Source organism: Notamacropus eugenii, chromosome 1, assembly GCF_028372415.1.
Source record: "Notamacropus eugenii isolate mMacEug1 chromosome 1, mMacEug1.pri_v2, whole genome shotgun sequence".
Taxonomy (NCBI): Eukaryota; Metazoa; Chordata; class Mammalia; order Diprotodontia; family Macropodidae; genus Notamacropus; species Notamacropus eugenii.
The window spans coordinates 179,423,446-179,436,664 of NC_092872.1; the positions used below are offsets into that span (position 1 = coordinate 179,423,446).

A 13,219-nucleotide genomic window follows, 5' to 3' on the forward strand; every position below is an offset into this window, starting at 1 on the left:
TTATCTGGAGCTATGGTTTAGACTATACACAACATATCTTTGAACCTGTAAATAAGCAAAACAAACTTCTGAGCAGGAAATAGCAGCCACAAAGGACTTCTAACTCGGTTTGCAGGACATGCAGAATGAAATTCACTACCTCATTCAGAAAAATAAGGAGGGGGAAAAGAGTATGAAAAACAGACAGGTAACAACAGTGAGTAGGGATGAAAGGAAAAAACAGAAAGACTATAAAAAGCAGTCATGAGGACTATAAAAGCACAGTCTTGGGCAAATAGCTCTGCTACTTCACGAGCCACTGTAGGCTCCACCATATTACTCTATAGTACAATAATTCATGTTCCAAAAGTCCCTGAAAAACCAAATATTAAAAGGGATCTGTGATCTGGTCATCATGGGTTTTCCCTCCAACAACACAAATCACAACTGATCTACCCCTGCCCATCCTATAGGACTTTTGTCCCTGCCCTATGTTTGCCATGGCTGGGGTTGGGGATGGGGTGGAGGTGTGAGGACAGGCTCAGCTATACCCAACCTGCTACAATTTGACATCACAAAGATACCAGTGGAACTCAAGGGCTGTCTATCACTTATCCCCACTTATAATATAACTAACTCAGCTTTTCTTTGGTGACCCTTTACTTGTGGTATCTGGCAGCCATGTTTATCCCTCATATGCCTCTTCAGGTTATTTTCAGTTTCAGTTCTTTGGCAGAGTAATGTTCTATGGTTTTCAAACATACATCAGTACATACATCAGTTTAATATTGGTATTAAAAAGATGAACTTATGTTCCAGGGAGAAGTTGTAGGGCAGAACATAGACAAGGAACTAGAGAATAGACTTTGGTCTCTAAACGGGTAAATTTGATGCCTAAACGATACTCCCTCAGAGAAGTGCTTGATCACAAAGAGAGCAGCAAATGTGGGCAAGAATGGAGTGGCAAGAACTCAGGCTAAGGTCTCTGGAGAAAATGTCAAATACCTCAAAAGTATTATGTGCTGCTATCTACTTCTCTCACTTTTCACCCCCTTGGAGTTGGTATTTGCCCAATCATTCCATAAAAATTGCTTTCTCATATATTTTCCTTTGGATGCATAATCAGTTAAACCAATGATTTTTTCTGTGGATTTTCTGTTCTGCCCTGCCATATTTGACTTTATTGCAAGGCCAACATTTTGTCAGTTTCTTATTTGCTTATTATTCTGCCTGCTTGACTTAGCCTTATTCCACAAGTAAAGGGGATGTCTCATATCTCTCTCTATTCCAAGGCACACTGTTGTTTGGCACGTCCGCTGGAAGAAAGTACACTTTGGGGGCTGCTAAATAAGCAATCCCTTTTCCATCAGTCCTGCGTGGTACAAATAACTCATTGGTTTTACTCTCCAAGTAGAATGCTATTCAGGTAAGTGGGTAATACTCTTTTTTTCCCTCTAAGAGTACAGTTTTAGGAAATGCCCTAAGCACTGAGTCCTAAATTAAAATTTTGAGAACTCTTATTCTTTGGCTAGAAAGTTAGATTTTGAAATTACATAGTCAGTCTGGAGAATTCCTTCCTTTCTTCCACTTTCACCTGCCACACAGGGGCCTAGGGTTGATGAACATTGTCCATGAACTGCACTTTTGTTTTGAGTAAGCACACTAGTCTGCTTTTACCCTGTGCTTCTACAGAAAATCTATCAGTATGCTGATTGCTGTCACCTTGGGTTGAGAATCTTGCCTTTCAGGATCTCTTCTTTCCAGCTACCAGCAAGAATATACAACTTGTCTCTTTCCCAAGACAGTCATTTTTAGTTCCTGGATACATACAGAAAATAGTTTTCCTCCCCCTAGGACTATATCTGTACACTAACCTATTTCTAGATGGGAGAAAAAGAATGCCTGAAAGAGTGAGCTGTTGGGTCTGTCAGTTCTTTTTTTTTTTTTTAAATTATTATTGTTATTATTTGTCCGTAGATTCTGGAGGGGCCCAATGACATCACAGGGTGATGACCTGACTGGTACTTTAATTGGATTTAAGTGAGGCAGAACTGATAGAGGACAAAGACCAGAAGCTTCTTCTACAAAAATTAGTCTTTTTACATTCCAGATGGCCAATCATCTTGGCAGCAGCTTTAGGTACTGGGTCTAGTTCTGAGTCCCTTAAGTAAGGTACTAGTGGGTATGCCTACATTCTCCATGGAGAGGTTCTACTAAGAGTCCTCTAAAGGCTCATGCCTTGAAATTTTATCAAGTTGTTGAGTTGGGGAAACGTCCAGTGGATCAGTGACTATTAATCACCTCACCCCACATACTCATGCTTTAATTCACCTATTTTGTAAATTTATACATCAATATGCCTGTAAATATTAATCAATATCTATATGTCCTGTCAGTGTTAGGCCTGGGTTTGCTTCAGGTGGAATTATTTTGTTTTAGGGTAGAACCAAATTCCAAAATGAAGCTTTTCCAGAATTAAAAACCACATTCAACACTAGCTAGCCCCCCCAAAAAATTCCTGTAACTCTGACTTCCTGTAATTTACCTATTTCCACCACATAGATATTTCACAAGCTTGGCTTTGGGCCAGAACTGTAAGCTTTGAGAGGTCATGAGTCAGGTCTGGTCTCCCAGAACTAGAAGGCTAGTTCCCATGGCAAGATCTTGTCTAATTTCGGGAACAGAGGCCTGAATTTTGCAGGCAAGATGATGAGTTCTGGACAAGGAGTGGGAAAGGCCTTAGGCAGGTAGACCAAGGGATGTCAAAGCACTCAGCAGCCTGCTCACAAGCTGAGTTCCAGTGGATAGCAATCCTTTGGATACAGGACAGATCTATGAGGTTTGGGGAGTATCTAGCCCCCCTAAACCTCAGTTCGCAGGGTTCTGGTAAAACCTTTCTCTGTGTCTGTGATTAACCCCTTGCTGCTAGGTAAAAGTGACATGGTCGCCATCTTGTGAACAAATCCCAAGTCAGACTCCCTAAGCTTCTCACAGTAACCAAGGTGACAGTGCACTTCCGCTACCCAGAAACTGAAAAACTACATTTCCCATGAGTCCCTTTTCCAACTCCAGGTAGGTGGACTTCCTCGGACCAATTCTCGTAGGGAAATAGCAGAGCTGGCCTAGCGCAGGGATTGGCGGGTGTCTCAGTTCCCTTCGTTGCCCCGCCCTATACTGCTTTCAGGCCGAGAACTACATATCCCGTGAGCCCGCGGGCCCGCGCTTGCGCGCGGCTGAGCCGGTTCTCCCTTGCCCCCCTGCCGGCGCCGGGAGAGGTAGGGAGAGGGCGGGGGGAAGGAAGAGGAGGCGGGATCCGGGAGCTGCGCTGGCTGCGGCCTGGCACGAAGGGGGCGGCCCTGGCGGAGCAGTGAGACCCAGCGGCCCCCGGTGACTATGGACCCGGCCGAGGCGGTGCTGCAGGAGAAGGCGCTCAAGTTTATGGTGAGGAGAAGGCGCGGGCCGGGGAGCAGCGGCGTTGGCGGCGGCGGCGGGAGTAGCAGCCGCGTCGTTCTTGGCTGCGGCTTGGGCCTGGGCCGCTTGTCTGGAGAGGGGGACAGCGAGTTTGGGGTCCGGGGGCGGCGGCGGCCGCGGGGGCGGCGGAGGCCGGAAGGGTCCGGGCAGGCTGGGAGCTGGGGGCCTGGGCCCGGGGGGTCGGGAGTAGCAGCTCCGCCATCTTGTGGAGGAGAGTCCCAGTGACAGCGGGGTCCCGACGGAGGGGGGCTGCCCGTGGCGCGCGGGGCGACGGAGGGGAAGGACAGAGCGGGCCAGTTCCTGGGGAAATGGAAGGTTGCGGAGGCGAGGGCGGGCGGGGGCCGTTGTCTGTCCCGCCGCGCGGGCGGCTCTCGGCCGCTGCGGGGGCGGACAGGTATTTGGGGGCCGAGTGCGGGAAGGGCCGGACGCAGTGGGGCTGCGGGGAGGAAGCCGGGCTCCCGGGGCTGGGGCGAGAGGCCACTAGAGACGAGGGCACCGGGACTGGGGAGGCCTGAGCCAGCCTAAGAGGAGACGAGGGGACGAGCAAGATTCTCCTACTTTGGAACGGACGGGGGGTTAATATTGTAACAGAACAAGTTGATGGTCTCCAAGTATTGACCAGAACAAGGTCAGGGGCAGGGGAAGAGTTTAGAGGCCACTAAGGTTAGGGGCAAATGCCTACTCGTGGGAGGAAAGGCAAGGAAGGTTAAGGCAGTCTCGGAAAGGACTGGGTCGTGGAGAGTCTCCCTAAGTGTCGCCGAGTGAATTAGTGACATGGGAGTGCGGGAGTGGAGAGGGGTTGGGAGACACTGAAGAGAAAGCAGTGGGACGGTGGAATGGGAAAAGTGATGCTAGATCTCTGTACTCATTAGAGAGTGTGAGATATTGTTACATTTTTCTGTAACTTTGTATCATGCTATACTTGTGTTTTGCTAGTGTCTGGTCAGTTTTGAGTAAGTTTAGCATTTGAGGCTTTTAATCTGATTGCCCTTGGCTTTCCCACATACAAAACTTCAGTGATGTCATCAGACTCTGTAGTTACTGCTAGCGAGTGATAATGAAAAAGAATACACATAGACTTTATCTGAGTTTACCAGTTGGTCTTTAGGAAATCAATACTATTTGCATAAGTTTCCAATTTCTTCAGAGTTGAATTTGGAATAATGACAGCCCCTAACCCCATTCTTTGAATGAATGGTTGGTATTTCCAGTGTTGCCTGGAATACAGTAACAACTGCAAACTAAAATAGCTACTGAGTTAATATTAGGTCAAAACAATCTAGATGTTTTGTTTCCAAGAATGAATTCTAAGTGATTTGTATCATTTGGTGGAAGTTCATTTGATGGGAATTAATGTTTTTACGGACCAGAATTAAAAATTTATTAAGAATATAGAAATCAGTTGTTTGAAGTGTCTCTTTGAATTGCTACCCAAAGTTTGAATACTGTATCAGGTATAAAAATCTTTGATTTAGGAGGTAGCATAGGGTAGTGAAAAGAACATTGTATTTACAGTTAGAGGATGTGGAAGTCCTGGCTCTTCTAACTTACTACCTGTTTGACTTTGGGCAATCTTGACCTCAGTTTTCCCATCTGTTTACAGAGAAAGGGTTGGACTAGAATGAACTCCCAGCCCACTTTTGATTCTAAATCTATGAGCCTATGATGCTTTATTTTTATTTTACAAGGCAGGAATTATTCATATACACATATGGACAGCTTCTAGTCTTTAAAGATGGTAGTCACTTAGTTTCTATTTTCTCCTTAGAGGATAGAATTTTTCTATCAACTTAAGACATTTTTACCAGATTTATGGAATAATATAATTTACAGATCACAAACACATATTATGAGATCATCTACTTTAGGCAGCAGTGCAAGAACATTCTTTACTACTTGGTCTCAGTTCTATACCAAGGAGTTACTTATGTTTGAGTTGTGCCACCTGAGTTAAATTAAACTTATAAATCTGAACTAGATTGACCATATCTTACTTTATACCTGTCAGAGTACCTTATAATATTAAGATTGAGTCACTTCCTATAGGGATAATAAAGCTCTATAGACAAGGACTCAGCTTCTGATGCCTTTCTTTTGGCACTACCAGCCATAGCTTTTGTCTGAAAGGAAGCCCAAGTAGTCACCAAGAGAGAAAACAGAGACATATTTTAAATGCTAGAGCAGAGGACTGAGATCTAGATATTTAGTGTTCCAGTTGAACAGTCTTTTACATGAATTTGGGTAAGTCAACTCTTTGACCTCATTTCCCTATTTATGAGATCTTTGTTTACTTGTGTTAACTTTTGAGGTCTTTTAATGACTCTGTGTTTACAAAATCTTGAAGAATGTGAGTATACTAGATATGAACTTAATCACCAATGTTCTGCTTACTAGAATTAGAGGAATCATTCCATAGGAGAGTTATTAAAAGACCTTACTTTAAATTCTTGCTCTGTTATGTACTGTGGAATGGTGGGCTAGAGCTTTGAGCCTCACTGACTTTGTAAAATAGAGAACTAGACTAAATCTCTAAGGTGTCTTCCAGCTCAGAAATCCTATAGTTTCTGTGGTTTCACTTTAACTTTGAGTGATGTGCAGTGCTTGGCAAAAAGTAGGTGCTTAATAAATACTTGTTGGCTTGAGGGGAGGGCAATTTTAGCACAGATGAAAGACAATTTCACACTATGTTAGCTAAGAAATTTGTTACCCCAAAAGAACTCAAATACAAATAGATTCAAGAAATGTTTAGATAAATTTATGGGTGATCTATAACATTATTTAGAATGCATTAGTAAATGTTTGGAGGACACTTGTAACCTTGTGAAGTTAAGACCAAGAATGATAACCACTTTATTCCACAAAACATCTCTGATGGCCCCATCAGAATGTTGGTTTGGGTCTATTTGGGGCATTATTTGAATTCAGTCAGACTGTTCTTATTCTTCCTTGTTATCTCCTGCATGGTGCTTATTTACGTCGACCAACTCAGCTGACTGAAGGATGTTCATAGACATTGACAGGGATAGGGGCTAGCATTTACATAGTACTTTAAAACTTGCCGAGTGCTTTACAAACATCATCTGATCTAATTCTCGTTACAGTCCTGGGGGATGGTGTAGTGCTATTATTATTTCTGTTTTACAGGTGAAGAAACTGACCCAGACAAGTGTTAAGTGCCTTGTTTAGGATTACACAACTAGTAAGGATCTGAAGCTAGATTTGAATTTGGGTCTTCCTGACTCTAAGTCCAACACTCTATCCACAGAGCTGCCTAGTAGTCTCAAATACTCTTCCCTGGGTAATCAGTACGCAAAAAGAACCTCTTTTTAACTAAAATTTATTTACAATATCTAGGGTTATTCTCTCCTCCTTCATTCCTTTCCTCAAGTTATGAATTATTTCAGACCACTTTTGCACAGATTTTGTAGTTTGCGTATTTTAATAGTTAAATTTTTCCCCCCAAATAAAAATGAAATTGGTATTTTTGTACAAACTTTAAACTATGAACATAGTTTAGAGAAGATTAATTACAGTAAAACTTTATCTGTACTCCTGATTTTATATTGGTTGTGCTTTATCTGAGATCTAGGCTAAGGTTTAACTTTGCTCCCTTTATGTAAGAGGGTTTGCCAGAGATGAATAATGTAAAGTTAACCTACTTAAGGAAACATTATTTTAAAGCACGTTAGAAGTACTAGATTATACCAAACTAATAATGATTTTATTAGGAGTCATTATTTATTGATCACAGCAGATTCCCCAGGTACTTTTGCCCACAATTTGTTAGGGGGGAAAAAGATCCCTCACAGAAATATATAAGGAGGCTAGAAAAGATACAAAGAAGGACAGGTGACACAGAGGTGGGTGATCATTAATTTAGAGCTGAAAGGGACATTGGAGTTTATGGATCTATCATTGTGGCCTCTCACTACTTTTATTTTACAGATGAGAAAATTGAACAGCCCTTATTGTTTAAGTGACTTGGGTCGAACAGCTAGAATGTGTGCCTGAGGTGGGATTTGAAAATGATCAAAGAAGTAGAGGAGGTCCTTTATAAGGACAGACTCTTTAAAAGTTAGGCCTGGAAAGACATGGGCTAAGAAAAAGTAAGACTGACTTTTAAAAAATTGTACAGGTTATAGATAAGGTGAATGTGAAGAAGTTCACCAAATCCCCAAACATTGAACTAGAAATACTGCTTGAAGCTTGAATGAAGTCATTTTAGGACAAGTAGAACATGACTTCACATGTTCTATATAATTAGGTCACTTCTCACTCCAATAGGTAATAAAGACTAAAAACATAAAGAAATACAAGAAAGATTTAAATAAATTTGTGGTTAACTAAGCTCTAATGGCTTATTAGGGAATTTAGGAATGTTGGTTGAGGCCCTGAAAAGCAGTCATACTCTCTCCTATATATCTTTAGTTCCATTATCAGAAAGAATACAGAGATTAGTGAATTTCTGTTGTGGTATCTATTCTGACCATTTATATTCTTAGCGTACAGTAATTTGCACATACTGGGTTCAAATTACTTTTAAAAAGCAACAGTGGTTACATTTTGTGACATTAGTGATCCTTCAGGTGTGCTTTTACTGGCACCAACCTGACTGGGAAGTCTGACCTTAACCAGATGAAACTAGTTTGAGATTATTTCCCCTACTTAAGTTACTTTTCTGTCAGTTGAGTAATGGATTTCATGCCATACACACAGCATTTCATTGCTTTCTTTTGTTGTAGTTTAAATTGTGTGGTTTTTAAGAATAGATATTACTCCCAGGAGATGTGAAAAAGTTGTGGCTTTTAAAGAGCACACTTCAATGACTGTTGGAGATATTACAGCTGCTATTGGTGTGGGTAATTAAATTCTTTCAGGGATGTCACACCTATAGTGAAACAGGACCACTTGCATTTGGCTGTAAGGGAAAGGGAAATGCAAAGGAAAGTATTGCAGAAAATGAAAAACAATGCTAAGAACTCAAACTATTGTTGTAAGCAGCCTAATTAATCCTCAGAAAATAAGCAATGACCTTCAGAGGGACTTGACAGCTGAAAGGGTTGTTGTTGATTCCTCTAACATACTCCAGGTTTTGTACTGCTATGACCATTGGTTTTTCTTCATAGCTATTTTGTTTTTAGACCTCTGGCTGATCTTCCAACTTCAGGATTGGCAAAAGGTAATTTTTACTTAATGAGGCTCACTTTTTTATTCAAAGCCATGCCAAAATCATTGTCAGAAGTTAAGCCTGTATATTTGGACATCATCATCAGACCAAAATACCACACACACACACACACACACACACACACACACACACACACGTGTGCACACGCATGTGCGTGCGCAAAATATTTTGGGTATTCTTGACTTACAGTGTTCTGGAAGCCATGTCCCTATTGAAGGAATGATGAATTGAGTTATGCTGAAAAGCAGAAATATACTAGAATTACAGAAGTTCTCAAAGGGTGCTCCATATAGTATCATGACCTTGTACTATGCCACATGTAATGAAATGTTCAGAGATTTAACCAATAGATGAGGATAAATGTGCTCAAGTGGCTAGAGAACTCACCTCATTAAAATTCCTTTGAAAACCTATGGTCTATAATCAAGGCTAGATTTGGAAAAAACGTACTTCATCAAAAGTATACTTCATATCCAGTGTGGTGAGTGTTTTATGATGAAGAATTAAAGAATATATCAAATCTTGTGGATCTTCTAATATCCCTTCCAATTTCCTACTCTCGAAATTGGGAGTTGGGAGTGGGGAAGAAAAGAAAGATAAACATATAGTCAAGTAAATGCTAAGTCTTGTTCTATCCTTCTATGTGAACATCTTTCTGATTCTCTTAGAAACTCTGCTCTCTCAAATTACCTTGTATTTAAATACTTTGTTTTTATTTTCTTTATATTTGTTCAGTATAAGCTTGTATTATCCTTGTTTTCTGTTAGAATGTAAGCTTTTTGTGGGTTGAAATTGTTCATTGATTGTATTTGTATCCCTAGTGTCTAGTACTGTACCTGCCATGTAGTAGTTGCTTAATTTATGCTTGCTGATTGATTGATCATCAAAAATCATCCTTGCTGATTGCCTTTTTTATTCATTTGTTTGAATGATGCTCACTGTTTACTATATAGGTCTTTTAAATAAATCTGACCAATATCATTGAGAAACTGAGTCACATTTTCCCTATTTTTTATTTCATTTTTCATTTATTCATATCATTCATTTTTCATTTAATATCTAGATTTTCTTCATTACTAAAAACAGTATATTCTTTCATAAACTCATATCCTTCAAAATGATTGAAAAAATAAATCTGCATTGCTTTTAACTTTTTTATTATGTCCAAAAATGTGGGAAATAGAAGAAAAGATTATTTTTCCTTGTTAAAGAAGTCACAAGATCACTTAGGGCTTTTTATTCACGAGTCCAGTATTATAACAGATAAGCTGTGAAACAGCAATTGTCATTATTACAGATCTTTTTGTAAAACAAAAGGATTTCTAAATTCTGGTTATTAGCAAACATTGTGTGATGTATGGGTCTTCTGTGTTGCTTACCAAAACTTCCACCTTTGTGGATGAAACCCAGAAAAGGTTTGACATCTTAGTCTTCACTCTAATTTTTGAAGTGGTCATAATTACTGTCATCACTAAGAAGAATAACACTCTCAGGAATTCATGCCATTTATACCTTCTTAGCTAGTCAGGGAAGAAATATTTTTTTAAATTAATTTATTTGTTTTCAGTTTTCTACAATCATTTCCATATATCTTAGATTTTTTCCTCCTCCTTCCCCTGTCCCTCCCTGAGATGGTGTGCAATCTTATATAGGTTCTACACATACATTCTTATTAAATACATTTTCACCTTAGTCATGTTGCACAGAAGAATTAAAATGAATGGGAGAAACCATGAAAAACAAAACATAACACAAGAGAAAATGGTCTGCTTCATTCTATGATCTAATTCCATAGTTCTTTCCTCTGGATGTGGAAGGCATTTTGCCTCAAATGTCCTTTGGGAAATTTTTAGGTCCTTGCATTGCTGTGAAGGTCTAAGTCTACCAGAAAAAACTCTAGTACACTGTGGTTGTTGCTGTGTACAAAGTTCTCCCAGTTCTGCTCTTTTCACTCAACATCAGTTCATTTAAGTCCTTTCAGGCCTCTCTGAAGTCTTCCTGTTCATTGTTTCTTATAGCACAATAGTATTCTATTACATTCATATACCACAACTTGTTCAGGCATTCCCCAATTGATGGGCCTCCCCTTGATTTTCAGTTCTTGGCCACCACAAAGAGAACTGCTACACAGCTCACAGCTCCACCAACAATGAATTAGTGTTCCAACTCTCCCACATCTTCAACATTTATCATCTTCCTATTTTGTCATGTTAGCAAACCTGAAAGGTGTGATGTGGTACCTCAGAGTTGTTTTGATTTGCATCTCTCTAATCAATAGTGATTTAGAGCATTTTTTCATATGACTATAGACAGCTTTAATTTCTTCCTCTGAAAACTGCCTGTTCATATCCCTTGATCATTTACCAATTGGAGAATGACTTGTATTCTTGTACATTTGACTCAGTTCTCTATATGTTTTAGAAATGAGGCCTTTATCACAGACAGTAGTTGCAAAAATTCTTGCCCAGTTTTCTGGGAACAAATATTTTTTCCTTAGATAGTTGTATAGATTTCTCCAATGTTTGAAGAACTCAGAGCATGGTGCAAAATTTTAAAGATTGTACTTTATTCGCTCTAACAAGAAAAAATGAAAAAACTGACTGTGGTAACTGTTTGGGCCTTTTTTTTATTTGTCTTCCATTGCTGGTATAAACCTCATTAGAATTCTTTTTTAGTGATTATTGTCTTAGGTATTCTTAGAAGCAGAATGCAGTACAGCAACTCCTTGAAGGTAGAGACCTTGTTTTACTGATCTTTGCATCTCCGCTAGTACCAGGTAGTATAGAATGCTTTGTATATTATGTGTGTTCTTTAGTTTAATTCCACAAATATCTTAAGTGTCACAGTATACAAGGCATTGTGGATGCAAAGAGACAAAAACAGCACCTGCTCTTGATAAGTTTACATTCTTCTAGTGGACTATGTGTACACAAATAGATGAAAAGGTAATTTTAGTGTTTGTGTGTGTATATGCATATGCTATAGGTATATGTATATATGAATGTCTCTATGTTGTGTATGTGTGTAGACAGAGTATATACTAAAAGGTAAATTGAGGAGGGAATAAGACACTAACAAGAGTAGAGAATAGAGAAAGAATTTCATAGAGGGAGTGGTACCTGAACTGAGCCTTGAAGAAAAAAACTTTGAAGGGCAGAAACAAGAGAAGTGTATTATAGGCATACACTGAGCTTGTGAGAATGCTTACAGATAAACACTGTGAGTAGCGGGGTGACATAGGATCACAGCATCAGAAGTCATTAGTCCACCCCCACACCCTTCATTTTACAGATGAACAAACTGAGGCTTAGAGAAGCTTGTCCAAGGTAGTAAATAGTCAAACTAGGATTTTAACCCAAATCCTCTGTCTTCAAATCTGAGAAGATTATTTTGGCAGCTATGTGGAGGATGAATAGGTGAGGGAAGACTAATTGGCTATTGATCTAATCCTAGAGGTGATGAGGGCACCATCTAGAGTGGTAGCTATGATGAAAAAAGGAAAGATGTTGAGGTAGAATTGACAGAAGTTAGCAATAAGGTAGATGAGACAGAAGGAAGAGTCAAGGATGTTATCAACATTGTTAATCTGGCTAACTAGGATGATGACGATACTTTCAACAGAAATAAGAAAGTTTAAGGGGAAAGTGAGGATTTAGGGGAGTATTAGTTCCATTATGGCCATGTTTGAGATGCCAGTGAGACACTGAGGTGGAAATGTTCAAAAGGCAACTGTCTCTCCGTAATATATACATATGTTACACACACACACACACACACACACACACACACACACACACACATACATACACATTCATCTCTGTAAAAGTAATTGAACCAAAGGGAGTAGATAAGATCACCAAAGGAGATTATGAGCACCAAGTTTTTGGGAGGATAAGCTTGGTTAGGGAACCTGGATATAGATGAGCCAGCAAGGGTGCTGGAGTAGGCAGGGTCATACATCTGGAAGGGCATTCAATTGAATCCGTTTTATATCAGATACTAATGTTTTTTCAACATCCTACAGCTATTCTATGAAGGTATGGGTGGTGAGGTTAGAGTACATGGTATATGGATGGATTAATTCCTTATAACTGAGTGAAGACCAGGTATAAGGTAGGCTTTATCCTGTTAAAACTTCTATTCGGTTATGATTAAAGGTATTAAAAAGGGTGAAAATACTGATTTTCAGTTATTTGTGAAACTTTCATCTCAGTGGATTGTGTCTTTAGATGTTCTGGAAACAGTAATCCAGGAACTGAAGTATATACGAATAGGTTGTTGAGATACCCCTACGTGTTCTGGTGCTTGAGCATACACAGCCACACCCACACCAGATATGACCTACACTTCATAGTTGGCATATAGCCTATCTGGTGGGAATTCTTAACCTTTTTTGTGTCATAGAGCCCTTTGACAGTCTTGTGAAGTTTCTATTTTTAAATACCTAAAATATAATTCATAGGATTATATTATTTTATTAAATAGTTGTAAAAATATATCTTAAAGAAAGTACAAGTTTAGATACCCTATCAACACCTCACCCAAGCCCTATTGATCATCAGTTGGCCCAGCAGTACGTCA

At 39.7% G+C, this 13,219-nt stretch overlaps 1 protein-coding gene across 14 annotated transcripts in view; it reads left to right on the forward strand.

The window, feature by feature from the left end:
* The first annotated feature begins 3,184 nt into the window (after positions 1-3,184).
* The window catches only part of BTRC (beta-transducin repeat containing E3 ubiquitin protein ligase), a 207,955-nt gene continuing 197,920 nt past the window's right edge, over positions 3,185-13,219 (forward strand). For 3 of the 14 annotated variants that reach the window (XM_072620440.1, XM_072620475.1, XM_072620505.1), the window contains exon 1: positions 3,229-3,420. In XM_072620440.1, coding sequence (XP_072476541.1) covers positions 3,373-3,420 — 48 coding nt within the window. In that variant the 5' untranslated portion in view covers positions 3,229-3,372. Of the gene's footprint in view, positions 3,421-4,265; positions 5,692-13,219 lie in introns of those variants that run through there. The other 11 variants (XM_072620444.1, XM_072620489.1, XM_072620515.1 and 8 more) reach the window with 10 other exon arrangements.